The sequence below is a fragment of the Serinus canaria genome, chromosome 1 (genome assembly GCF_022539315.1).
Source record: "Serinus canaria isolate serCan28SL12 chromosome 1, serCan2020, whole genome shotgun sequence".
Lineage (NCBI taxonomy): Eukaryota > Metazoa > Chordata > Aves > Passeriformes > Fringillidae > Serinus > Serinus canaria.
In genome coordinates this window covers 52,916,744-52,942,319 of record NC_066313.1, presented here as the reverse complement: position 1 = coordinate 52,942,319, position 25,576 = coordinate 52,916,744, and the positions used below count along the sequence as shown (strand labels likewise).

Below are 25,576 nucleotides of genomic sequence, written 5' to 3'. Positions count from 1 at the left end.
AGGCCAGCAAGACAGATCTTAATGCTAATCAAACATCTGAGATCCAGCAACTTGTCTCTTCAGAAGACCAGGTCATGATCAGCTGTGATGAGCCTGAGTGCTTGTGGCCAATTCAGAACACGGGAATTTGGATCCCTCAATTCTTAGTAGTCTACTTAAGGGCATCAAAGAAAGCTTCAGAGCTCCTCAACTCAAATCTCCAAATTCAAACTCAGATTTCTCCACCCAGAGGTTACACAAAAAACCCCTCCCCAAACCTGAGGCACTTCCCCATAGAAATGAGCTCTCAGGATCTCTCGCTGGTCAGAGGGACCCCAAGATACCTTAGAAAGTCTCTTTTCCCGGCCCGGCCATCGAAGAAGGAGTCAGAGCTCTTCTGTTCTCGTTCTCAAGGTCGTTTATTGTTCCTTATCTATAAAATTCTTTCTCCTGACCTGCCGAGGTCGGCTCAGCAGGACAGTCACAGGCACTCTGCCTGCCCCCAGGGTGGTGGTATCTTTTCATACTAAAAACTATGTACAATATTTAGAATTACTTTCCAATACCTATCCTTATGTTAGACAGTGAGCTTCTACTCTAAACCAATCCAAAAGTGCTAACATCACAGCAGAAGATGGAGACCAAGAAGAAGAAGGAGAAAGGCTGGACACGTCCAGATTCCTCCATCTTGTCCCCTGAGCCCCCATTCTAAAAACCCCAAAAATCTATTTTTCACCCTGTGATAAATTCACTATCATTCTACTTCAACTGTCGTGGCTTGCAGATCTTCATATAAGTTGGTAATTTTTTTTCCCAAGGGCTAAATCAAACGCACAGAGGTCTTGGGCTCTGTCCCAAGGTCTCTGAGCCCCCCAGGCAGGGGCTCGAGCCCTCCAGGGCAGCCAGAGGAATTTCCAGGGTTCCAACAATGAGCCACACCAATAAAACAGACGATTGTCTAGTCCTGCCATCAGGCTTTACCAATTTTTTCCCATGCCATATTACCACTCATGCATACATAACATGTCATTATGATCGTGCTTCCTGGTGTAAGTTTTTGTGAGAAGCTATCTTTAGGCTTCAAATACACGGCAACTGTTTCATGAGCTACCGGTTCTATTTAGAAGGTGCCAGAACAAAGAACGTTTCAGCTCACCTACGGAGAGCAGGCGCCACATGACGGCAGGGGTGGCGAAGCAGGCGAACACATCGTCGGTGCAGGCGAAGTGGGTGAGGTGGGGGAAGGTGACGGACTGGCCCCGGCACTGCCCCCACATGTACACCTGGCCGCTCTGCGTCTTGGCCGCCGACGTGTGCGCCGAGTGGCAGGCGGCGATCTCCACCACCCTGAATGTGCAAGCAAACCAAAGGAGAAAAGAGAGTCACTCTCATTAAGAACAAAATGCAGTGAATCAGCTCACTGCCTCCTGTCTTTCTCTAGCGCAAGACGTGCTTTTAAGCGTGCTTACATGTAAGCAAGAATGCTTTCTGGTCACACACAGCAAAAGTAAAAGGGCTGGCAGTGTTTCTGCAAACAGCGCGCACTCCAAGTTTCTCTTTGGAAAAGCATCTCGGGAGAGAGCAGCCAGAGCTGCAGCAGAGCTCTGTATCTGCTGCAGCACATACTCTGCTGGCCCCTCAGCTCTCTCAAGCAAAGCTATGATGAGATTCAAGTCTCTGACTGGAGTAGCAGTATTAAGCTGCAGAGAATAAATACTTGGAGAAGATGAAGAAGGAACTAAGAATGCATTAAAAAAATTAAAATTGCATTTTGGCTTATAATTGAAAGACAATGAAAGTCTTTTTTCTGTTTGCTTACTGGTAACAATTATAAACCAACGAGTTCAACATAATTCTTCTTACTCCTATAATTATTATTACTTATGTTTAAAGGAATTCCATTTTGAAAACTAAAACTTAGAACCAAACAGCACTTAAAGCTGTTTCTAAGTGTCCTTTAGCTAGGCTATGTCTCTAATCCCAAGATTGATTTAGGACTTCAAAACTCCCACTGTGTACAGCATTACACAATCCACTGTTTTGCAGTCTGAACTACTGCTTGTTTACTTGTGTTCTCAGCTGCCTGGGGATAATGGCAGGGAAACAACTTGTTTAAAGCTGTATGCACAAATCTTGCAGGCTTTAGTGAGGCAATATTTTCACTGACACCAAGAATTCATATTCTGACCAACAAAAGCCAAGGGTAGCATGCAACATTTAAACTTGTATTAAATTCTTATTGTAACATTTTAAAAGTGTCTGGAAAAAAAAACCCAAAACAATAACCTTTGAGGCAAAACCACAAGTACACACATAGAAATAGCAATGCTCAAGATCAGGCCATGTCTCACCACCAGAGCAGAGATGCCACTTCCTCACAATGATGTACTCAGACACAGGGTTAAGAGGAACATCTCACTTTGCTTCTTATTCACAACAGGAGCCCAAAATCAAGATTTCTGATCACACACATACATGGCTTTACAACAGCAACAGAAACAACTGCCCCACTGTCCCTCAAGGACCTAGAGGAAAATATTTACCTTGCAAAAAATTGAAGCTTTAGTTTTAGGCAACAATACCAAGAAAGAACTCCTCCCTTTCTCTCTCTTCTGGATTATGAGCCAGATTTAATAGCAGAAATAACACAAATTGCAGATGTCCGCCCTTCACTTTTTCTGAGTACACTTCTTGTCAAAAGTAGCATATAAAAATACAATTTATATTCACAGACAATAAAGCCTTTACTGTTGATTTCAAGCAATGAAACTACACCACTGAAGGGAAACTGCAATTAAGGCCTTTAAAGTACAGTGTGAGCCGAAGCAGAAAATAGCATATTCATGCTCAGAATATTCAGTTTCTCTTTCACAGGGATGGTTATGGGACAGATTCAAGCACTTTCAGTGACAATTCTCTTCACATTTAGCAGATGAAGCATTGCAAAAATTTTAGGCTCCTTCTCCCCTCCCAAAAAAAAAAAGATTAAAAATACCATAATTTTATGTAGTTCTTCTGTGAGCATGTCAACCAATGTCTGATTGCAAGACTGTAAGTATTACCTGTCCTTATCCACAATAACTGTTGTAGGGTAAGACTGGTTACTTTTATTCCCAGTACCTAACTGGCCGTATGAATTGGCTCCCCAGGCATATATCTGACCTTCATCTGTTAGCACTAATGTATGTGCATAGCCACAGGCAACCTGTAAGGAATAATAAAAAGAAGAAAACCTCATTTTTATGCAATAGTAAGTTACTACAGATAGATACATCCTATGCTATAGGTTAATGCCATTGATTCTAGGCTAGTGTAAAAATTAAAAATACAGGTAAGTTTATTAAAAATGGAAGGAAAGTAGATGAGGTGACTTTGAGGAAAAACATTTACCAATGAGAAACCCTGACAGATAATTTCAAGAGCAGAGCAAAAAGAGTAGATGGAAACTGAGAAAGAAGGAAAGTTATATGACAAATCTGAACAATATGCAGGAAAGTGAAGATTGTTTGTATTGCATTGACCTTGCTCCATGAATAGCTTCACCACTGGAAAAACAGCCAAGGTCTCCCTGTCTGATTCCCTTATCCCTGACTGACAGCCACACAAAACTGCCCCCTCCCTGTGCCAGCTCTTGTGCTTAGAGGATCCTCTGCTGAAGTAAGTCCCCATCCCTGGAAGTGTTCAAGGCCAGGCTCATTGGGGCTCTGAGGAACCCAGTCTAGTGGAAGGTGTCCCTGCCCATAGCAAGGGATGGAACTGGATGGTTTTTAGGGTCCCTTTCAAGCCAAGCCATTCTGTAATTCTCTAAACTTACATCACTGCAAGAAAACTCTCACAGTAGGGTCTGAGAACCGCACAAGACAAGCAACAAGAGCAATCAACCAGGAAAGAGAGGGCAGAGACAAAACTCTCCATTTTGATGGCAGCCCACAACTGTATCAACTCATAACTCCTCGTGGACCCTTTGGTCCTGCTGAGCTGCCTTCTCACATCAGATTGTTCAAAAAATCCACTTTATATATGCAGCACACGCCCCACATACAGACAGATACACAGCGGCAACACTACCAGCAGCAGTCCTGCTCTGCAGGAGTTTGTGTAACTTAGTACAAACAGACAGCTACCAAAAACCAATTTACATTGTTCATAACTAGCTCACCTATCTTTATATGACCTGCAAAGATACACCATAAACACATATACTCCACTGACATCCATGAAGCATGTGAGGTACTTTAAGTGAAATAAACCATCAAGTTATTTACTGAGTGGAGATCTACTTAATGGGTATTAAGTAAAGGAAGTGAACAGAAATAGAATCTAAGCCAAACTTGCTGGAGCAGTCACTCTCTAAACAGTAGAATAGATACAGGGGAACATAATACTCACTTTATTATGTTACTATCCAACAGTAGTGGCTACCAGCAAAGCTACTGTCTACATCCTAGGCACTGAATATAAAATGATGTCATCAAATGAGCTTCTTTTAAAATATTTCAAAACTTCATAGCTTTCCTGAGTAAATGCAATAAATAGGATCCAAAGTTCAAATGCTCTTGCAAATTTTCACTAGTTACAAAACCGATGTCTTCTAACAGCTTGTATCATTTTCCTGTCAGTATCCTCTATTTCGCATGAATCAATTAAAAACTTCCAGAATCAGTCCTACAGTCACTGTAAATATTTCTTATTAGTGAAAAGAAGTTATCAGTTTGCTAGTTACACTGTTGGCAGCCCCGCTACTTGGTAAAGTGCAATAACCTACAAAGGTCAAAACTAACTGTGGAATCATACCAAATGTTAGCCAAATGCAGTGGAGGCAATTTATTCAGACTCCAAACACCAGTGAGTCACTGTGGCTGGAGTGCAGTTCTAAAATGAAATTCTGTTCATGAGACAGACAAAATGGTAAACTGCAGCTTTTTTCCAGAAAAAAATGCAGAGGTTAATGAAGAATGTATTATCCTAGAAAGACTCTGTTATCTACTAAAATAACAGCAGTATTTTTAAATTAACTTTCACAGGAAAAAAGGAAGAAAACAAAACAAACATTTTTACTGGTCTAGTTGTCTAAGTAAAATCCTGATCTCAGTGAAGTCAATGGCAAAATTTCCACCGAACTCCACAGGCTCACAGTTTCTCCCCTGTTGGGAGAGGTCCACTTTAGGACACACGTGTTTTATTCTGATGTCACTTTTTAAACAAAGGACTATCTCCTTCAAAGGCAGCATTTGCTGTCTATAGGACCTTTGCAGAGGTTCCTGGAGGGTTTGAGGTGGAGCAGCACAGACGTACCCGCTGCACACGAATGCCCTGCAGGGCTGCGATCCGGCACGGCGTGGGCTGGTTGCCGCTGCTGCCCAGCCCCAGCTGGCCATTCCCATTGTACCCCCAGACATAGACCTTGAAACAGAGACAGGGACTGTTAGCTGTTTGCTACTATTTTTTGTTTTAGGTAAACACAAACATATTCTCAGATATACTTACCTATATAAACATACATATACACACACATTTTTTCTTTAAAATGCTGGTTACATACTCATCTAGAATTCTTAACTTCCACATTCATGCTCTTTAGGAGTTAGATTATGTAGGACTACAATATTTTAATAGGAGGAACAGAAAATCAGTGACTCATATGGCTGCTTGCCAGCACAGAGTAAATCCAGCACAATACTTCCCTTCTTCAAAGAGCTGATTTCTCATTCCAAAATCTTCTAACAGAAAACACATTAGAACAATTATAAAATGGAAGCTGTGCACAACAGTTTGAGTAGGCAGCTTTATGCCAAACATAAGAAAAAGGGAAAACACTGAGCTCTGATAATTTCAGTGATATTATGTTTTACTGCAGTCAATAGCTACTTAGTTCTAAACTCAAGTGTTTGGAGAAATAGAGCTAGCAAGATGTATACTGCCCAACATCATCAGCTCATATGAACAAAATCTAGAACTTTACAACCTCCTTGTATCTTTGCAAAAAGGATAAAAAAGTATGAGAGATTCAAGAGGTACTCTAGTACAAAAAAAAATGCAATGCACTTTTGTTTCCTCTTAAGATATGTGAATATGAGCATTGAAAATTAAAATATCATTTAGTGATTATTCTCACATTCACTGATTATTCTCACATACAATACTTCAGATTCTAGTATAGACAATAATTTATTTGTCTATGGATGCTAAAGACAGCAGTGGTATAATAAGAAATGTTGTTATGAGCAGTATAAGCAGCTAGATTCGAGGGAGTATGGAAAGGTAAACTTCCTTTCTGAGTAACAGCTCATTACTACCAGGTTTGAAATTATATACATGCCAAGTTATTACATGAAGTAAAACTCAGTCCAAATATTAACTTGACATTTCTTACCTCTCCATTTTCCACCACAGCCATAGAGCACATCTGCCCACAAGCTATATTAACAACTATTTTGTTTTGCAGGCAGCTGGTAACTCTTCGAGGAATTGGTTGATTTGCTGTTGAACCAGATCCAACCTGGCCCGAGTTATTATAACCCCACGTGTACACCTGTTGCAAAGGAATTGTCATCAAAGATGGCTTTATAATATACAGTTCAAAGTACACATTCAAGAGAGGAAAGAGCGGTATGAACAAAAAATTTCATTTTTTATGTGAAAATGGATGTATTGTTTTACAGACATAGGAAGACACATAGGTTTACAAGTGAACTGTTTCTAACAAAAATATGTGAATCTAAGCATTTATATATTTCATTCTTTTATGTTCCTCCACTCAAAGGTGAGGAAACACGATGGCTGTAGTTAGTGCTGGAAGAATGCATTGCTACTTTTCCAGAACCCAAACTAAAATATCTAAGTGGCACAAATGGCACCTCAAGGCAAATTCCAGGAAACTTTTTACTTTGGCAGGTAAAATTCCTTACAGTGAATGTGATTTACATTAACACCAGCTTTAATGCCACCAAGCATTTAAAGTAGATCACGGCATAGGAAGGAACTAGCTGCATAATTTGTTACTATAAGTAGAAGTGGCACAAAAGCAGTGCTCTGCACACACTTCAAAACAGCTACACCCTCACAAGTTTCAACTTTTTTGAAACATTTGTGTCACATCAGCACTGTGAGGATTGGAAGAAGCAAGGTCTAATGCTAGAGGTGCAGAGTGTTTTCCTGTTTCTCACATATGCGAGTTCCAGTAAGAGAAAACAGACACTGGTTCCCACTATACTCACCTCTCCATCAGAGGTTAACACCATGGAGTGGTGAGAGCCACAGGCAACCTCAATGACTTTCTTGTTCACCAAGTTAGTAGAGACTTGACAGGGAATGAAGCCATGATTTGTTGTACCATTGCCCAGCTGACTGTAAGCATTATGACCCCATGTATACACTTCTCCTTCTACGAGAAAAATGTAAAGAGCTGGTTGAAAAATCTCTACTTTTCCAATGAAAAATTACAACACAAAATTACAAACTAAAAAGTCAAATTCAGTAACAATATGCATACTTAAGTGTATTAATATATATATGACCTATGGGGCTGCTCAGCCCATGGATGTACTAATGCCACCAGCCTCACATAGTGCTGGCCACAAATCCAAATGGATAGTATCAGCATAATCATAGCAAAGGAAAACATACTGCTGCAAGAAAAGGGTTGGTGTAACACAGAAGAGAAAATGATGAAATGACAGAGTCCCCATTTCAATTTCTATCTTACTGACAATGAACAGAATTTCTTGTCTATGCCCTGGCACTGTTTCCCATTTTGAAAAATTCAAAAAATAAGCTTTCATTCCCTTACAATATACATATTCCCTAAGGAAGATTCCCTCAGAACTACAAAGGCAAAATATGCTACACTAAACCAATACTTCTCTATAATAACTGGTTAAATCTAATGCCTTTATCCTATCAAAAGTGAACAACCTTTTCCTCAGTTCACCAACATGTGAATACAAATTTCAGTACACATGTGAAACATACAGCAAAGTGGCAAGGACAATAATTAACACAAGAATTGTGCAACATACAAGAGCCCTCTAAAAGGTAAGCTTAAAAGGCTGTGCTGAAGAAAAGCTATTAATGCAAATGGAGTTATGAGTAAAAAATCATCGAGGATCAGTTCTTGACCTGCTCTTAGGCAGTACTTCATCATCAGGTTAAGGAGTATGGGATCTGCCCCTAACAAAGCTCAGAGGAATACAGATGCATCCATTAAAAAAGTGTGCAGAATGGTCTGCCATGAAGAGTGGAGGAAATGATGCCACACAACAGAATGTAAAAAACAAACACACTTACAACATCATTCCCCTCACCTACTTTTAGTCATAATCTAGAATACTGAAAAGCATTTCCTCTCATTAACAGAAACAGGTAAGTGTGAATATCATCAATTAGGCTCTACCAGAACCTCACTAGGAACACAATATTAATAATTTTTCCTCAAGTGTAACGCACTTAATTATGAACATAAAACCCACTACCACAACGTGGATAATAGAGTGTCAGTGCAGGAAGCATGAAGGCTGGAAGGCAACATAATGGGTCTTTAAAACATATCCAAAAGTAGGTACTGGAGGGAAAAGATGCATTTTAGCTGAAGGACAGTGTTGGCACAAGAACACAGGGGCATAATGTAGCCACTAATGCATTTCAAGAGCAATCAGAAGTTTCAAACTTAACTGGGAAGTGAAAGGTAAAACCCTTACAAAAGTAGTAACAAGGTCAAAGTAGGGCTTGAAAAACTCTTGAAAATAGCAAGCTAGCTGACATGTGATACTTGCCATTTAAAATACTTTTGATTTAACAGCCCAGAATACTCAACTCTCTCTCCTGTGTTACCAGCCCAGACCTTTCACACCTGCTGGATGAATTTAAGTGGACTCTCTGAAGAAGCAATATTCAGATCATACATTACCTTCTGTAGCAAGAACAACATGAGGGCCACTTCCATAACTCAGGCAGGCTATCTTTTTGCCACACAGGGAATCCAACCTCCTTGGCTCTATAGTGCTCTGCATGTCTCCTGTTCCCAAACAGCCACTGCAGTTCATGCCAAGCACAAAAACCTGTTATAAAAGAATCAAAGACTTGTAACTTAGGTTGCAATGGAGAGATTCCTCCAAAGTTAAACTAGTCCACCCCTGTGCTCACCAAAGATCTAAACAGAACAGTTGACTCAAGGTCATGTCCAAAAGATTCTTGTACATGTCCAAGGAAAACAAATCTCACAACTGCTTCAAGATTTAACCCCTCTTATGGCAGTTTGTTCCTAGTACTGAATCAGAAAATGCCATCTTGCAGTTTGTGTCCACTGCCTCTCATCCTGTCACTATGCACTTGCAACAAATACCTAACTCCATCTTCCCTTTGCTCTATGATTGTGGTAAGAAGCCTTTAATTTAAACTGAAAATGTTTCAGTAAATTTTTTGCACACAACTTTCTCTAGGTGTACTAATTATACTACTGGCCTTCAGAATAACTTGATGCACAACTGATTAAACGTGTCACATTCCTACACACTCTTGGACAATTACCTCATCATTTTCAGTTGCATACAACACTTCATTACCAGCACTGCCAAATACACAGGCTTGACGAATTAACTTGATCTCTTCTGGGGAGCAGAGAGAAAAAATCGGCCATTTCCCAACATCCAGCATCTTCAGGGCTGACAAGAGTGTTGCCTCCAGGGCCTGGTATTATAAAAAATGCTATCAAATACCTGCACAGAAAAAACATATGCCTTTGCATAGCAAAAATTTAGATAAACACCACCATCTCCTTTTTCAGCCACAAGCCAGTATTTTAATTCTACAATACTTCAAAGGAAGGCATTAAATAAACATATAAAATATATCATGATCTAGAAATAAAGGATCAATGTTAATGGAGAAAAGTACCCTGTAGGAGGTTAAATGGTGAGGTCATATATTCACTATATTCATGCAACATAAGTGCTGTCTTACAGAATTTAATATACATTGAATTCTGTAAGACAGCATTCCAATATAAAGTGTAAAGTGTATATTCAAAATTTGAAATCTGTCTATTTTCCCTTGGTGCTAAAATTGCTGTTAAAAAAAGAAATCATAAAAGAACTCTGCCCAATAATACACTTATATTTGAGAAATATGCATATTTGTTTCCATGTATTTTTTCAACCTCCAAGATGTGAAAAAATTCTAGTTTGGAATCTGAAGCATGTTATGTTAGCCATAAGAATATTGCTTTTTCAATTAGTATCACTGACTATGAAAAAATATACACAGGAATATACATAACATTAGAAAATCAAAACAAACACCCTAAATTAATCCTAAATTAAATTATTTTGAAAAATACCAGCTAATCACACTTTTTTTTTTTATTATTTACTTCAGAGGAGGGGAAAGGACGATTGGCCATCTTCACAGGAAAAAAAGTTGTGGTTTTGATCACGCCAGTTCTTTCCCTATCTCCTTGCAGCAAATAACTGACCAACTTCAGCCAAATTTGCAAGTGAAAGGGAAGTAAGATTCTGCTGACACAATCAGTTTGGCAGCAAGCAGCTGGACAAACAGACACTGTGTTATGAAATAAGTGAGTGAGCAAGTAGGTCCAAGCTAATCCTAGCAGATGCTGTTCCCTCTGACACGTAGCAGGGTTATCAGGGATAAAGGACCAGAATCCATATGGAATGAGTCTTCATTCATCTGCTGCTTGCAGAATAATTTCTTTTATGTCAAGAGGTTACCATTGATTCTACAGAGAATTTCAGGCTCTCTTAAAATATGATAATAAATACTGAAAGCATCACAGACTATTCTTCCAACTGCATCCACAAAATTGCATCCCACTTTTGCTCAAGACTGAAGAAGCCTGAAATTCAAAAGACAGTCAGGGTGTCATTCAATTTTACAGATTCCTTTACTGGAATAACATATTGGTTTCTTTATAATGTGGGCTCTAAATTCTGAGTGCTCAGTGGGTCAAAACCCATTCATCTTATATAGAAAAGTTGGTTTTTTTCTGTAACCTTGTTCTACAAAGCACTCATGTGGTACCCTCATAATTAACAGTAGCATTTCTTAACACTAAAATAATACATTGAAAGAAAAAACTCCCCAAGTACTCATATAAAAAGCAGCCAAGGAAATACTTATGATACTGATAAAAAAAAAAAAAAAAAAAAAAAAAAGAAAGAAAGAACCAAAACTTTATCAGACAAAAAAATCCAGAATCTAAATCCAGTCCGTGGAATTATTAGTTACACTCAGTAAGAGCTATTCTTCCACTTTTCAAGACTTTCTTCCCTCACACAGTTCTACATTATATTTTGTTACAAAAATATGAAAACCAGCTTCAACTCTTAGCCTACCAATATTTATATCCTGTAAGTGATCAGTTCCCTCATTATATTGCACGAAGTCATGAAAGGCAGACTTAGACACGAATCTCAGATGTTACATGAACATATTGTTCTTCTAATATTTTGTGGAAGACTTAAGCAAGATTTCTTCAGCTAGTATAATTTCTTCTAACCATAGCTTTTGTTTTCTGTCTACATTGAAAAGTACTTGCATACATTAAGCTATTGCTAAATGGAACCTTTTGAGCAGAGCAGTACAGAATTCCCAATACAAATCGACACTCTGACCTTGGCACTGACTCCTTGAGGAGGAGGAGGTTCATCCTCCATATGGATTTGTGCTTGTGTCCCCCTGCAGAGAGAGAGAGAGCTGTGGTTAAAATCATCATATCATATTGCTGAAACAAAGCTTTCTGAAACCACGCACACTTAATATTAAGCCAGAACTATCTTCTTCTGTGGTGTGAGAAAAGAAGATGTGCAGAGCTCTCAGTTTTGCTTTTACAAACAACCATATAATGATCAGTTAGGCAGACTCTGCTCTTCTGTAGTCTCACCTGAAATATTAATTCTTGGACAAAAACATCTTTTTAAAACAAATAGGAAAATTAATCAGATTGTGATTGGAAAGAAAGATGTTTTATGAGCACCATACTCCAATGTCTTTTCATTGCAGTAAAAATAAATTGAGAACCTTCCTGACATAATGCTTTAAGACATTTCTTTCAGCAAAGAAAAAGCACGCTGCTCAGAGAATTCAATTTCTGGATTAAGCTTTCAAAATTACTTATTCCAGTTTCATTCTGAAACCAATGCTAGAAAAACATTTGTGTCTTTTCAGGTTTCCTGAGAGTGCTAAAAAATTCATTCTGCTTCAGAAAATATTGTCAGCCTCGCAAATTACCTGTATCATTTCTATGACGCAAATTATCAATAGAAACAGATCTTCAGACCAGATGTTTCTTCACAAATATGCACAGCTCTACTATCCTAAAAGTATTTCCTAACATAAAGCCATGCAACTCTGTTTTCAGTAAAACTACAAAAATGAGAAGCAGCTCTGAAGATGTACAAGCCTCTTTCACTGAAGAGTGATGAAAATTGTACACATATTTTTCTTTGAGGTACATTGGTAGAGACATACCTAAAATCTGTTTATTTCTCCCATAAAATCACATGTCTCTAAAATTCTGACTACAGGCAGAATAACATCCAATAAACAAGTTACCATTTTACTGAATTTATTTTCAGACTAATACCACATTAAAACAAGTATCAAATGTAACCGCATAAAACTACCTAACTTACTACTAAACACATCTCTTATGTAAGACTTCATGCCATAAGACCTAATCCAATTACACAAAATACACGAAATTAGATGACTTAAGTATGATAAATGTTCAACATGATTCAACATGTAATCTACTGATTAAACAAACAAAAATTATTTTCTTGAAACAAATAAAAACCTGAACAACTCTGCAGCTTGACCATACTGAATACGTACAACTGTTAAGCTTAAGTTTTGACAAAACCCACAAATCTACACACACAGAGTGTATTTTATACACCTACTTTGAGACATTGCATGAAGAATTCAGCTCATGTGTGAAAGTTCACGGTGACTTTGAACTTAAGGCTCAAACACACAACCAAACTGAAACAACTGGAAGCCAAGTTATATTCCCCTTCAACTAGAACAGACTAAAGGGCTGACTCTGTCACCTACACATCAGCACCTACTGGTATTTGAGATGACCTTGGGGATCCCTGACACCAAACAGTGCTGGCAGATATGATACAGGACCCACAGGATATCCACACATCCATGCCAAGCTGGAGCAGCAGCCAAGAACTAAATGGTACCAGACAGTCCTGCCTGTGCAGCTGAGCAGAGCCTTGAATAAGCACACACAGCTTTTTATCAAGCTTTACACCTTCAAGGAAATGGGGGAACTTGCTGAGCTCTTGCAGTTAAGCAATTGCTTATTTTCTCCACCATACTTGATCAAACAACAAGAATGCAACAGTTGATTTTGTGGACATTGTCTCTATTCAAAGTAGAAACAACTCCCCTAATCAAGGCCTTTGCCTGTACTACTGAACTGTTCTGAAACATTTAACTTCAAGTACGCCAGTAGTGCTACTGTGAAACTGATTATCGAGGGTACCCAACATTTTGCAGCACCAATTTCCAGCACTCCCTAGCAATGCTGACATGTTACCCACTTTTTGACCATCTTTAGCCTACACTCAGATCCCAAGGGAATAATTACTAACTGAATTTTCTAGCTCAAATAAATGTAGAATTCCATATTTCCTTCCTCAAGCCTTTTGATACCCATGACTCTTCAGGTTCCAATATTTCACTTCAATAACCATCTCAGTTAATTAATAAAAAGTGCTCCACTTCATTACTTTTCAGACTCCCAACAGTTTTGCTTTGACTTTTCTGTAACAAAGATCAGTTACACGCTCTCCCAACTCAAAAGTTAGAACATGTTTTATCTTATATATGAGAAAATTACCCTGCAACTCCACTTTCAGTTTGCTCTGCAAACACAGACACCTTATTTCAGGAGTACACAGGGTGACTCAAATTATGCCAGTTTATTCTTCTATTCAAATTCACGTCTTCTAATAAAAGTACATACTGAGGACCACATATCTGCAACTGCAAAGCTGTTTTTTCTAAAAACCTGTAATTGATTTAGGAGTATATATCCACCTGGGCATCCCAAAAATAAGGACAGAAAAAAAACTAAGCCTGTTTAAGAACCATTCTTATCCATATACTTTAAAATGTTAGCAATGATTCATATTTGCCTACTCACACGAATTTTCCTCCAGAAAAGTAACCATTGTGAAGACAAGCAAAGAAAAAACAGTATTTTATCAAAAATGAAAAGACAAAAACCTGTATATTTGAGTAAATCAGGTACAGGAGAAAAACATATCCTAGCTATTTCAGACAAGTTACTGGGATTATTTGCCTACTAAATCTTATAATATGTGCACAACTGCTAAAACCCATTACTTTAAAATAGCTAGATACTACATTTAAAAAGAATGCAATACTTATTTTAGAAAGTAAAAAGGTAAGCCAGAAATATTTCTCATGCCTGAAAACTTTTTATAATTTTCACTATCTGTATTTCCCAAAAAACATTCTGAAGTGCAAATCTAAAGGAAAAAACATCATTATTGTAAACATCCATTTCTTGAGGAAGTGCACAGCCTTTTGATACAAAAATATTTATAATAAACTTCCACAAATCTTTTATCTGGAATCCAAGGACAATTAAGAATCTGGACAGCATACTCTGGCAGTCTGAGTTTAGGTCTTGGAAACTGGAGGCTTTGACTATCATTTTGGTCCAACCATGATAGGTCTTTGGGTAAGACCCACATGCTTCTGCAGTACACATAAGATCGAGTTAAAGAACATAAATACTAAATCTGGTAGTCAAGTTTCATTAACAGTCCCAGACCATTTAACCCTAAATATTTAAACAGGTTCACTGACTCATCTGAATGTAAACATTCTTGTAGATTCTCTCTCTAGGAACTTGGCAAGCAAACAAAAATTTTTAGAACTCCACTTAGTATTTCCTCCCACTTAACTTGAGCATTTATGAACCTCATCTGCTGATTCAAAGTCTGTCTGCAGCTTCTTCCCCAAGGACTCTAACCACAGGCTTAGGAAAGATTACAAAGCAAAAGTCACAGAGAAAAGGGACTTGATAAGACTTTTAGAAAAGGAACCTAACCTTCTCTGATATTCCTGATTTCTCAGCAGTTTCCTACAAGAGTAGTCATTAAATGCTACTTGTCCAAGCAATTTTGCAGGAGAGATCAGATCACCAATACTGCCAACATGCACTCCTTGAACAGGTCACATTCCTTTCTAGAAAAACTATTTCCAAAATTATCTTCTTCTCCATGTATAGTAAAATGCCAGTACTACACTTAGTGCTGATAATAAATTGACAGAACTCAGTTTATCATTCATTCCTCCACTGATGTGGCATTTTCCATTACCAAGAAATTGCAGACCTTGACAAACAGTGAGTGATTGTTTGGAAAACTTCAAACTCCAAATAAAGTATAATTTTCTCTCCTTCCTTTCTTGCTCCATGACACCAGACTGCAAATTCTTTGCTCCTGATGCAATTTCCACTGTGTGCCTACTCATTACACAAGGAAATCAACACACAGTTTAGAGGCTAGATCCAAGAAACTCTGTATTGGCTCCATCTCCAGAAGCAAAACTTCAGCCAAGCATCTTGTCAGACACCACCTGTCTTATGGCATGACATTCAGCTCCACCTGCTGTCTCCAGGGATAGACACCCAGCATGACCCCAGTGACGTTTCCAGAGGTTCACATGCAAAATCCATATACTAAGTGATGGTAAAACAAGTGCTAATATTAAGTCTCTTCATTTTTCTCACTCCTATTCCAGTTACTTTTTCCCCTTTAGAAAAGTCTGTCACCATTGTTGATGCAGAATGGTGGATTGTTGACCAGCCAGAATTAAGAGTGGAAGCAACTGGAAAAAATCACCATCACCCACCAGAAAGAAAATATTTAAAGCAGAAATAAATAAAATAATCCCAAATTCTTTTCTCATTCTACAAACCCTAGAGTCAATCTGGAAAAAATAACACCACAGCTTTGGCTAGCTGCTACTACTTGACTTTAAAAAAAGAAGCTTTGAAGAAAGAAGCTGGCAACTACTAAGAAAGAGAAGCTATATAACAAACAAAAGACAGAAATACAAAGACAAGAAAACAGTAGCATTTATTCAAAATTAAGCCTCCAGTAGACTTACTGAAATGTCAAAGTCAGCAGCTAAAAGAAAAATGAAAAGAAAATGTCAATCAAAACACATTTTCACTTCCTTCTACACATACAAAAAATACCTTTTGAAGGCAAACAAGTGTTTCAGATCATGGAAACAATGCAAGAACTACTTGAAGTGCTGAAAAGTATTCTAGGAAGATGCTGGAGTCACTTTCACATAATTACTTCTCCAGTAAAAGGAAAAAAAAATAATGAGCTGTATCTCTAGACCTTGAGATGTGTTAAAATAATCAAACATTTTGGGAATCCCAGTCTCTTGGGAATAAGATACCATTTCTGCATCAAAATCTAACCTCATGTAATCTAATGTAACCTAAATCTAACCTGAGGTGCTAAGGAAAAACATCTGTTGACAATATCGATATGGCTAATCCAGGATTTTCAAAAAAATTAACTTGAAAAGTTCCTTCTCTTTGCTGAATTGTTACCCAAACTCTAAATACACTTCAGTTCCTGTAATCCATACAGAAACATAAAAATAATAAAACACAACTGATGCAATTGTTGGCTCTTGCCTACTTTATATTCTACATACATAAAACTTTAATTACTATCCAACTGACTGGGTAGAATTGATAACTTATTTTCATTTTGACCTTCCAACGTGAGAGGAACCAGCTATAGGGAAACAAAATTAATCCAAAGATTCAACTTAAGAAAAAAACACCTTCTTAAAAATATTGACCATGCAACAGAAGAAAACCACTTTGATTAGTACAGTAAATATGCAAAATAAATGCTTTTTTTTTTTTTTTTTTTTTTAAATAAGGTTAAGGAACTGTAGTAGAGAAAATATTAAAGCTTTAAGAACTTAAGAAGCACCAACAGGTCAGTTGTTCAGGATAAACCATGTACCAGCTTCAGATGTCAGGTGGCATTGTACCTGCACATGGGAGCCTGACAAAGCCAGAATTTACCTAGGTAAATCCATCAAACAGGTATTATATACCTAGAGCTAAGAATTTTATTAATTTTGTTGATACTCTTAATGCTGTCTGCCTAAGAAGATACTGCATGCTAAAGGAGAGAGAAAAAACAGTAAATAGAATGTGCATGAGAAAGAAAAGTTACCCCACTTCCTCTACCAATAAATGAAACTGTTAAATACCCGAATGTACTGTTCCAGTCTTCTGACACTGGAACTACTGAATAATAAGTGGCAAGAGCATAACAAACAGAGGTTTCTCAACCCTTAAAAACTAATTAAGAGAGAAAATGTTATTCTTTCAAGGCAAAAGCTGGAATATCTAACATTAAGTATATCCACTGCAGTAGCCTCCTCCAAACTGCAACAGATGATATGCATCATGATGCCAAGGCCATTTTACCTCAAATTTATCACTCAGTGGTCTTACTTCTATTATGGTTTTCACTGACATGATTAAAGAAACTTAAAAAAAAATTGTCTGTAACTAACTCAGAATTACTTTTGCTCTTCTTTTGCAATTCTTACTGTTGAACTGGCACTTCACATCTTCATTTTCATTTTGCTTGACTTTTCTAGTCTTTACTTCTAAAATCCTTTTTGATGGTTAGAAGTTGCTTTCAACAGACCTTTTTAAAAAAATTTTGGACATAATTCCAGATGGATTCTACCTTTGACATAAACCAGCTTTCTACCTTCTTTACTTTCTAGGCCCTCAGGACTCCTGTACAAACAACATCACTAATTAACCCTCTTGATTTTTCCAAGTTTCTAAAATGAAGAATTTCAAACCTGTTTAATCACCTATTTTATTTCTATTTATTTAATCTAATTAGAAATGTGATCCAAGATCACAAGCTGACTAAGGAACCACCTTTTCCCAGAATTTTCACACTGCTTACCTGAGAGCAAGTCTAAGGCAATTCAGTGCTTATTGGGCAAGCTTACAGCAGCTGTATATAAGAACATCTGGATCACTGTGTGTCTAAATGATGCCATCATCTGCATCCCTTGGCTGTTCAGCCTGGAGCAGAGAAGAAGAAGTCTCCAGAGAGACCACATTGTGGCCTTTCAGTACTTAAAGGGGGCTTATAAAAAGGAGGGAGAGTAACTTTTTACACAGGCAGATAGTGATTGAACAAGGGGGAATGGATTTAAACTACGAGAAGAGAGAATCAGATCAAATCCTAGGAAGAAATTCTTAATTCAGACAGTGGTGAGGGCACAAACAGTTTGCTGAGGAAAGTTGTGGATGCCTCATCCCTGGCAGTGCTCAAGGCCACTGGATGGGGCCAGGGGCAACCTGGTCTAGTGAATGGTATTCCTGCCTATGGCAGGGAGGTTGGAACCAGATGATCTTTAAGGTCCTTTCCAACACAAACCATTCTGTGATTATACAGTCTAAGAAAGAAATCCATCTGTGACATAATTCCTGACAGTATCTCTCAGTAAGCAATATTCTTACACAAATCCAACTCCTGTGGTTGCTAGCAGACACCACCAAAAGCTGTTATAATTTTCTTATCTCAAAGCAATGCTACGCTTGACTATTTTTCTTTATCCACAGTCTCTATCTGCTACTATACAGTCCATCATATCATTCACATCCTACATAATTCTGTCATATTTATTTCCTATATCTGGACAGTATTATCTCTTCTATCAACACTGAGCAGGACAATTACTTCCAAATGTTTCCTTTACCCCATGTTTGCTTTCACATCCTCCAACATGGGATCATAGAATGATTTGGCTTGCAAGGGACCACACACATAATTTTGTTCCAAGCCTTGCCATGGGCAGGAACACCTTCCGCTGGACCAGGTTGCTCAGAGCCCCATCCAAACTGGCCTTGAACGCCTCCAGAGATGAGACATCCACAGCTCTCTGAGAAAACTGTTCCAATACCTCACCAACCACAGTGAATTTTTTTTTCCTAACATCTAATTTAAATATACTCCTTTTCAGTTTGAACCTGTTTCCCTCGTCCTCTCACTACATTCTCTTATAAATAGTCTTGCCCCATCTTTCCTGTAGGTTCCCTTAATGTACTGGAAAGCACATCGGTTCACCAGCCCAAATAGTTTTTGATGGTGCACAAGCATCACTCCCTACAGACGTCACCCCCCATTCGCAACCTGAGTAAAACCCCTTTGCTGACTGTGCCCAAGGAAACGCCACGAAATCCTCCCATCTCCCACACAATAACCAAACGGTGACTGGTTTCCAAAGTATCCCTTCTTTTCCTTAAAGCCATAACCGGGCCGCCAAGCTCGGCTCGCCTGCAGTGCCGCCACCACCACCACCACACCTCTGCGCACCTGCGGGCAGCGCGCACCGGCACCACACACACGGGACTCCTGACGGAAGCGAGCACACGCAGACAGACTCACAGACACACACACACGCAGACACACCGCCATCCCCGTTATCGGCCATTTACAGAGAAACGAGGCCCCGCGGAGCGCAGCCCCTCCCGGCCCAGCACACGCAGCACGGGCGGGCGGCCGCGCCCTGCCCCGGCCCCGCTCCCGGCCCCACCGCCGGCCGCCCAGGGAGGGAAGCACAGGGAAGGGGGGGAGCCATGCCCCTTCCCTCCCCTTCCCACCCCCGTGCTCCGCTGCTTACCTTCCTTCTCCGAGGCGGCGGCGGCGGCTCCTCCCCCCGCCCCGGCGAGCCAAGGGAAGATGCTGCCGCGCTCAGGCAGAGGGGAAGGGGAGGGAAGCGGCTGGCACCTCCCAGGATCCACCCACTGCACCAGGAGCCTGGCGAGCGGCGGCCGCTGTCCTCGGAGCCCGCGGGGTAGGGCCCTGCGGCTGAGGGGCAGTGCTGGCTGCCGGGGATGGCTGCGGGAGAGGCTGGAGCTCTCCCAGGGCCTGGCCCGGGGATGACATGGCTGCTTTGGGAAGAGCCATGCCCAGAGCGAGCTCGGCGTCGCGAGAGACACCACCCCTTGCCGCCTCCGAATCACAGAATCAGTGAGCTTGGGAAAGACCTCTGAGGTCCTGAGCCCAACCTGTGACCCGGCACCCCGGTGACAGCTAGACCGGGGCACTGAGTGCCGCATCCAAGCTTTCCTTACACCTCCAGGACGGTGGTTCCAGCAGGTCCCCGGGCATCCCGCTCCAGGCTGTTGCCTGGGCCAAAATCCGCGTGTCAACCACGCACTGGGAGACACATGGTCAAAGGGGAATGTCAGATATTGCAATGCTGTTCCAACCTGCAACCGTTTAAATTTTTTTCCCATAGGAAGTGAGGAGATATTAAGTATTCTGTATGTCTTCCTATAGCTTATGTTTAATGTTTGGCACCCCCAAAGAGGATACACTTGATAAGTTTTCCTAAAAGCAGAACCTGGCTGTTATGCCTGACTGTGTCTCTTCCCTTGAGTGTGACAATTTTGCTGTGGGAAATACTCAGAGACCCTTGCTGCCATACCCAATGATACTGTTACATTATTACTGTTGAAACATTATTCAGAAGGAGAAAATTTGCTCTGGAGCTAACTCCCATCAAAAATTCCTTTATGACCTAGGGAAGGTCTCAGTTTTTCTTGTGGGAATGACAGATTCATAAGGATGTTCTGACATTTTAAAGATTGATGTACTCAGATGCAAGCTTTTGGCTGTCCAAAAATGAGGTTTGTGTAAGTACCTAAAGTTGCAAAAACCCCGTCCTTAGTGTTACCAAAGGAGCAGAGGCTCCATACGTGTATGTTCTCCATACTTGCTCTGTTGCAGGGCAGTCTCAGTCTGTGGGCTACACGTGCCTTTCATCCCATTCTTCACCTATATCATACCTGGAGTGCCTGCAGTGCTGTGCCAGCTACCAAGTGCTCTTCCCTGATGTGCTGCCCAGTGCATGGATCAAACAATCACAGAATGGTTTAGGCTGGAAGCTGAAGCTATTAATATTCAGATTGGCAGTAAAAGAAAGAGTAATTGTCCCCCAAAACAATTGCGTGTATTGATTCTACAGTGCATATTTTAAAACAGTATTGGGTATTTTTCTAGGAGTTATGCTCGATGTGACTCACTGCAGTGCTGTGTACTGCATTAGGCTGAAGATTGCACTTGAAAGCAGTGGAACAGGTGGTGTGTTTGATCCTCTGAAACAAAATGCAGTTTGATATGGTGGTGTCCCTAATTCTACAAGAAATAGATGTAGGTCTACAAGCAGGCAGATTGCATTCTGAAACGTGTAGCTAAAGGATTGAGTTCAGTGAACAACAGCTGAATGCCAGAGGGTGTAGAAGTGAAAAAGGCTAATTTCATTCATGAATGTGCCAAGACAGGAATAACAGTAATTGAAAGGTAATTTGCATTCAGTAATTAGTATTTTAGGCCAGTTATCAGGATGCTGCATATAATGCTACTATACATTTGGATAGGGACATTGAAAGTGGGATAGGCTGCATGAAGATAATCAATGGTTTGAAAATAAGACATAGCTAAAGGGATAATTTGTTTAGCTTAGTGGAAAGAGTTTAAAGGTAATTGCCGTTTATAGCTTCCTTACAATGAGAAAATATTAGGTACTGAGTGGCATTTTAATTTAATGGAAAAGAAAAAACCATAATAAAAAGCAGTGGAGATATATTAAAGCCTCAGGAGTTCAAACAAGAAATGGTGCACAAATTTCTGACAGGGAAAGTGGAAAGTGGCCTCCATTAAATATGCCTTCAAGTAAAACCCTGATCCAGTTATTTCTGCCTTTCCTTACATGTCATTTGTTGAACTCCTGTCTCATTTTCTTCCTTTCATTTGAACTATCCCTGGGTTGTTTTTCTTCTTTCCTAAATGTAATGCCAAATTTAGAACTCAGCAGCAATGAATGAAAGGGAATTGGAATGGAAAGGAATGCTCATTGCAGGGGGGTTAGTCTAGATGACCTTTAAAGGTCCCTTCCAACCCAAACTATTCTATGATTTTATGATTCTAATATGTGCCTGTCTCATCTTACAGGCAGCTTGTAGATCCTTCCAATGTTTCAATTAATGACGAGGATGATGCTCATTCCATTTCCGTTTGACATGAAGCCAGGAAGGACTGATGGTGCACTGCAAGGCAGTCCAATTTTAGCTTGTACAGTAGCATCACATCAAAATAGGTAAACCTCATACTGGGATGTCCAAAAATAGTATCTTAGGGCAGAAAAGAAACATTGCCAGGTTGTGAGAAAATGCTACTGCAAAGAGCAAGGAGAATTTTTGATCACTGCATCATGATCAGGAAAAATCAGGAAAAATATTGAAGCAAAGGAGATTTAGCTTTGGCAATAGAGAAAACTACTCTCACAGTGATAATAAGGAATTTGGGAATTGATTGCCCAGTGAAGTTGTAGTTTCCATGATTTGAGACTGTAGATCAAAATTAAAGTAGCTTTTGTTGATCCTAATTCAGGTCATGAAAATTGATCAGATGGCCTGCTGAAGTTCTTTCCACTTTTTGGATTCTATCATTAGTTCCATTGTACAAGAATTTAGCTCCATTGTAGTTTCCGTGTACAGGAAAAAAAATGAAATAAGAGGTACAGAACCTGCAGTTAAAATAGGAACAAATAACCGTTTTTAATCAAAGCAAAATGTCTTTTATATGTGTTGATTAATAGAAAGATTACTTCACAATAACCTAATTTTTCCAAATACTCAAGCAGTTTTATTGGCTGAATTCCCTTTAAAAAGCTGTTAAAGTTCACTCTTGTTTTTTGGGAGGATGGACTATTTTAAGAATGGAATGATAGACTACAAGTTAGATGTCATATGGCTGATAAAAAAAATCTAGGAAGAATTGTCTATCATGCTTCTATTTTCAGTAATGTCTTATAGGTTGATCCTGACAAGTATTTGCTTATATTCAAATGCAAGGTCTGTTGTGATTTTGTGATACTACCCATAATGTTTGCAACAAATCAGAATTTTCCTAGTTTTGAAAAGTCATGATTATGGAAATATAATTCTTCATGATTTTTGAGTAAGCATTTAAACCAAGAATCTCTGGCTCCCCTTCCCCTTGAGTATCATTTTTTGATGCCTTCAATACTATTGTTTTTCAGCCTAATTAATCTCTTGATCTTTTCAGACATTTTAATAGAAATACTGTATCACTGTCAGTCTCAGGGAGAAAAGGCTCAAGTTTCCACTACCTCCATGCTTAGATATTACCTATGAAAAATTTGCTTTGAATTATTTTTAAATCTGTGAAGTACAAACTTTAGTGAGGCCCATGTAACTTCTGAAAACAGTTTTCTTTCACAGTTACATCATACTATGTACAAAGAAGAAAACAGGAAAGAAGCTGTATCTGTGACTATTACCATTTTCTATAATCACTGTCATTTAATTCCTTGCAAAGATTCTATTTCCAGCAGCACAGATATTCTTTTTTCCACAAAAAAAGGTTACAGACAGGAAATGTTTTGGATAGTGTAAAAACATTTCCTGATAAACATTTTATCACAGCTTGATAACCATTTCCTGTTGGTAGGATTTGTTTTAAATATTGACATTTTGTTTGCTTTCTTGCTATAATTAACACACATATGGGATCTGGCTAAGTGTGCTCATCCTGTTAAACAAAGGTTTTGACAAGTCACAGATTTAATATTAATGTCATGCAAGAGTTTATATTGCCCATTTCCCTTCATTTCCACTTAGTCTGGAGCACTAAATGAAGGAGAAATACATGCGCAGCATTCTGGGAACGGGGAATTCCCAGAAGGGTGGAGGTTCCTCAATATTCCAAATAGAGCATTGTCTGCTGTGAGCCCAGTGCTTGCAGTGAGCTTCCAAAATAACTTTAGATGAGAAGGTGGGACTTCACATGGGATCTTGTTGTTTAGTACAGACTTGGGCTTGAATTGACCTGAAGAATACCAGAGGAAATTTGTCACTTTCTATGCAGTTTTGAAGCATTGTCCTTGCAAAGGAGACTTCATGCAAAAATTCTGAAATGAATCACGTTTTTAGCTTTCAAAATACCTTTTCAGTCAACAGATCTGCTTTTGCCATTTTTGTACCTACCTACTTACTCTGTAAGTGGTGAGAGCATTGCCATCATACAGCTCAGCCTGGTTCTCAATCACACAAAGATCACAGGCACATTTTAGCTATGCCTCTGCTAAACTGTAGATGGCCAGGACACAGCCTCTCTCCCTGCCTGGAGGCGTAGCCCAGCTCATGTCCATATTATTTAGGGCTGTATTCCCCTTCAGATCAGATTGGCCAATTAACACTACATCTCAAATGGCCCTGGAGCTCCCCTGTGCTGTTTGTCTACTGTGGCCTTCAAACCTAACTTGCTTATGTCTGCAGGGTATTTTATCCAGCTCATTGTATTTGAAAGTGGCTGTTCACTACCTTTTGTTTAAAAGTTTCACTTCCATAGTTTTCTTTCCCCCAGATTAAAAAAAAAAAATAAAAATTAGGTCACTTAAATAAAAGCATGTAGTATTTGAGGGTGCAACACCCTCTGAGATAGCATTGAGGGAGTCTAGAGAGCAGACTTGGAGCAGGGTTTTCCATAGAGCCCACTGGAAATGGTGTTTAACGTGCACTACTCTTGAACTGTTCTACTTGGCACAGGCCAAGTCTGCTGGGAAATCAGCTAAGCAGCAGCCTGTGTGATCAGAGGTCAAGTGGTCAGTCATGGGGAGTTTATGGAGTCTAAATAACACTTTGCCTTAAGCTTTATGTCTGTTGGAAAGCCCTGAGGAAAGAAGAATCTGGAGGTCAAGGCTTTGGAAAAAGCCTACATTCATAGGGTTGAATTTGAAAAAAAACATTAAAATTATTGATGTGTTGTGGATAACTATATTTTGCATGCACATCCTGAATGTGTTCTTGGAAAAAACCAGAATCTGGTGGTGTCTTTTGGTGGTTTGTTTGTTTGCTTTTAATTAGACTGGAAAAGAGTAATGCAACCCAGTGCTGACTGCACAGTCTATTAAGGCACCTGAAAGAAGGTGTCATTGATGTAATCATACATGTCACTCTCTGAGGATGAGTGTAAAAATATGAAGCATTTGTGGAGCAGGAAAATGAACTCACAACCTTGATTTATGTAATTCCAGAAGGAAACAGAATTGGTTGCACTGAATTCAGTAATGGTGAGGCTAAAAGATAAAGTATCTTTTGAGATAAAGATTTTCTATTATTGGACTCTAGCAATAATTAATAAGTAAGGCAAAGTGAATGCTATTTATGGAGAGTGTATCATGTCCATTATCATCATCTGCTTTCTGTGGAGCAGACAGCAGACGTTGCCTTTGACCCTCAGGAATAAAGCAGTTTCCTGTACTAAAAATGTAAAATTTATGGTAGCATGTGTTTGAAGAGGTGTAACATTTTTCACCAAATTGCCTTTAGTTGTGTAACTGTGTTATAGAAAGACAAGGTAATTCCTAAGTTTAAGCAAATGCTTTAGCATTGCTCTCAGGTATCTTTCTGGAAAGGGACATACACATA

At 39.2% G+C, this 25,576-nt stretch overlaps 1 protein-coding gene across 3 annotated transcripts in view; it reads right to left on the bottom strand.

The window, feature by feature from the left end:
- The window catches only part of RCBTB2 (RCC1 and BTB domain containing protein 2), a 33,912-nt gene extending 14,065 nt beyond the window's left edge, over positions 1-19,847 (bottom strand). Inside the window, exons 1-9 of one of the 3 annotated variants that reach the window (XM_030234494.2) lie at positions 19,741-19,847; positions 11,607-11,670; positions 9,505-9,663; positions 8,885-9,035; positions 7,197-7,363; positions 6,353-6,511; positions 5,275-5,382; positions 3,042-3,184; positions 1,136-1,326 (exon numbers count right to left, since the gene is read on the bottom strand). In XM_030234494.2, the coding sequence (XP_030090354.1) occupies positions 1,136-1,326; positions 3,042-3,184; positions 5,275-5,382; positions 6,353-6,511; positions 7,197-7,363; positions 8,885-9,035; positions 9,505-9,663; positions 11,607-11,648 (1,120 nt within the window). In that variant the 5' untranslated portion in view covers positions 11,649-11,670; positions 19,741-19,847. Of the gene's footprint in view, positions 1-1,135; positions 1,327-3,041; positions 3,185-5,274; positions 5,383-6,352; positions 6,512-7,196; positions 7,364-8,884; positions 9,036-9,504; positions 9,664-11,606; positions 11,671-15,621; positions 16,262-19,433; positions 19,586-19,740 lie in introns of those variants that run through there. The other 2 variants (XM_050970250.1, XM_030234495.2) reach the window with 2 other exon arrangements.
- Positions 19,848-25,576: the final 5,729 nt, after the last annotated feature.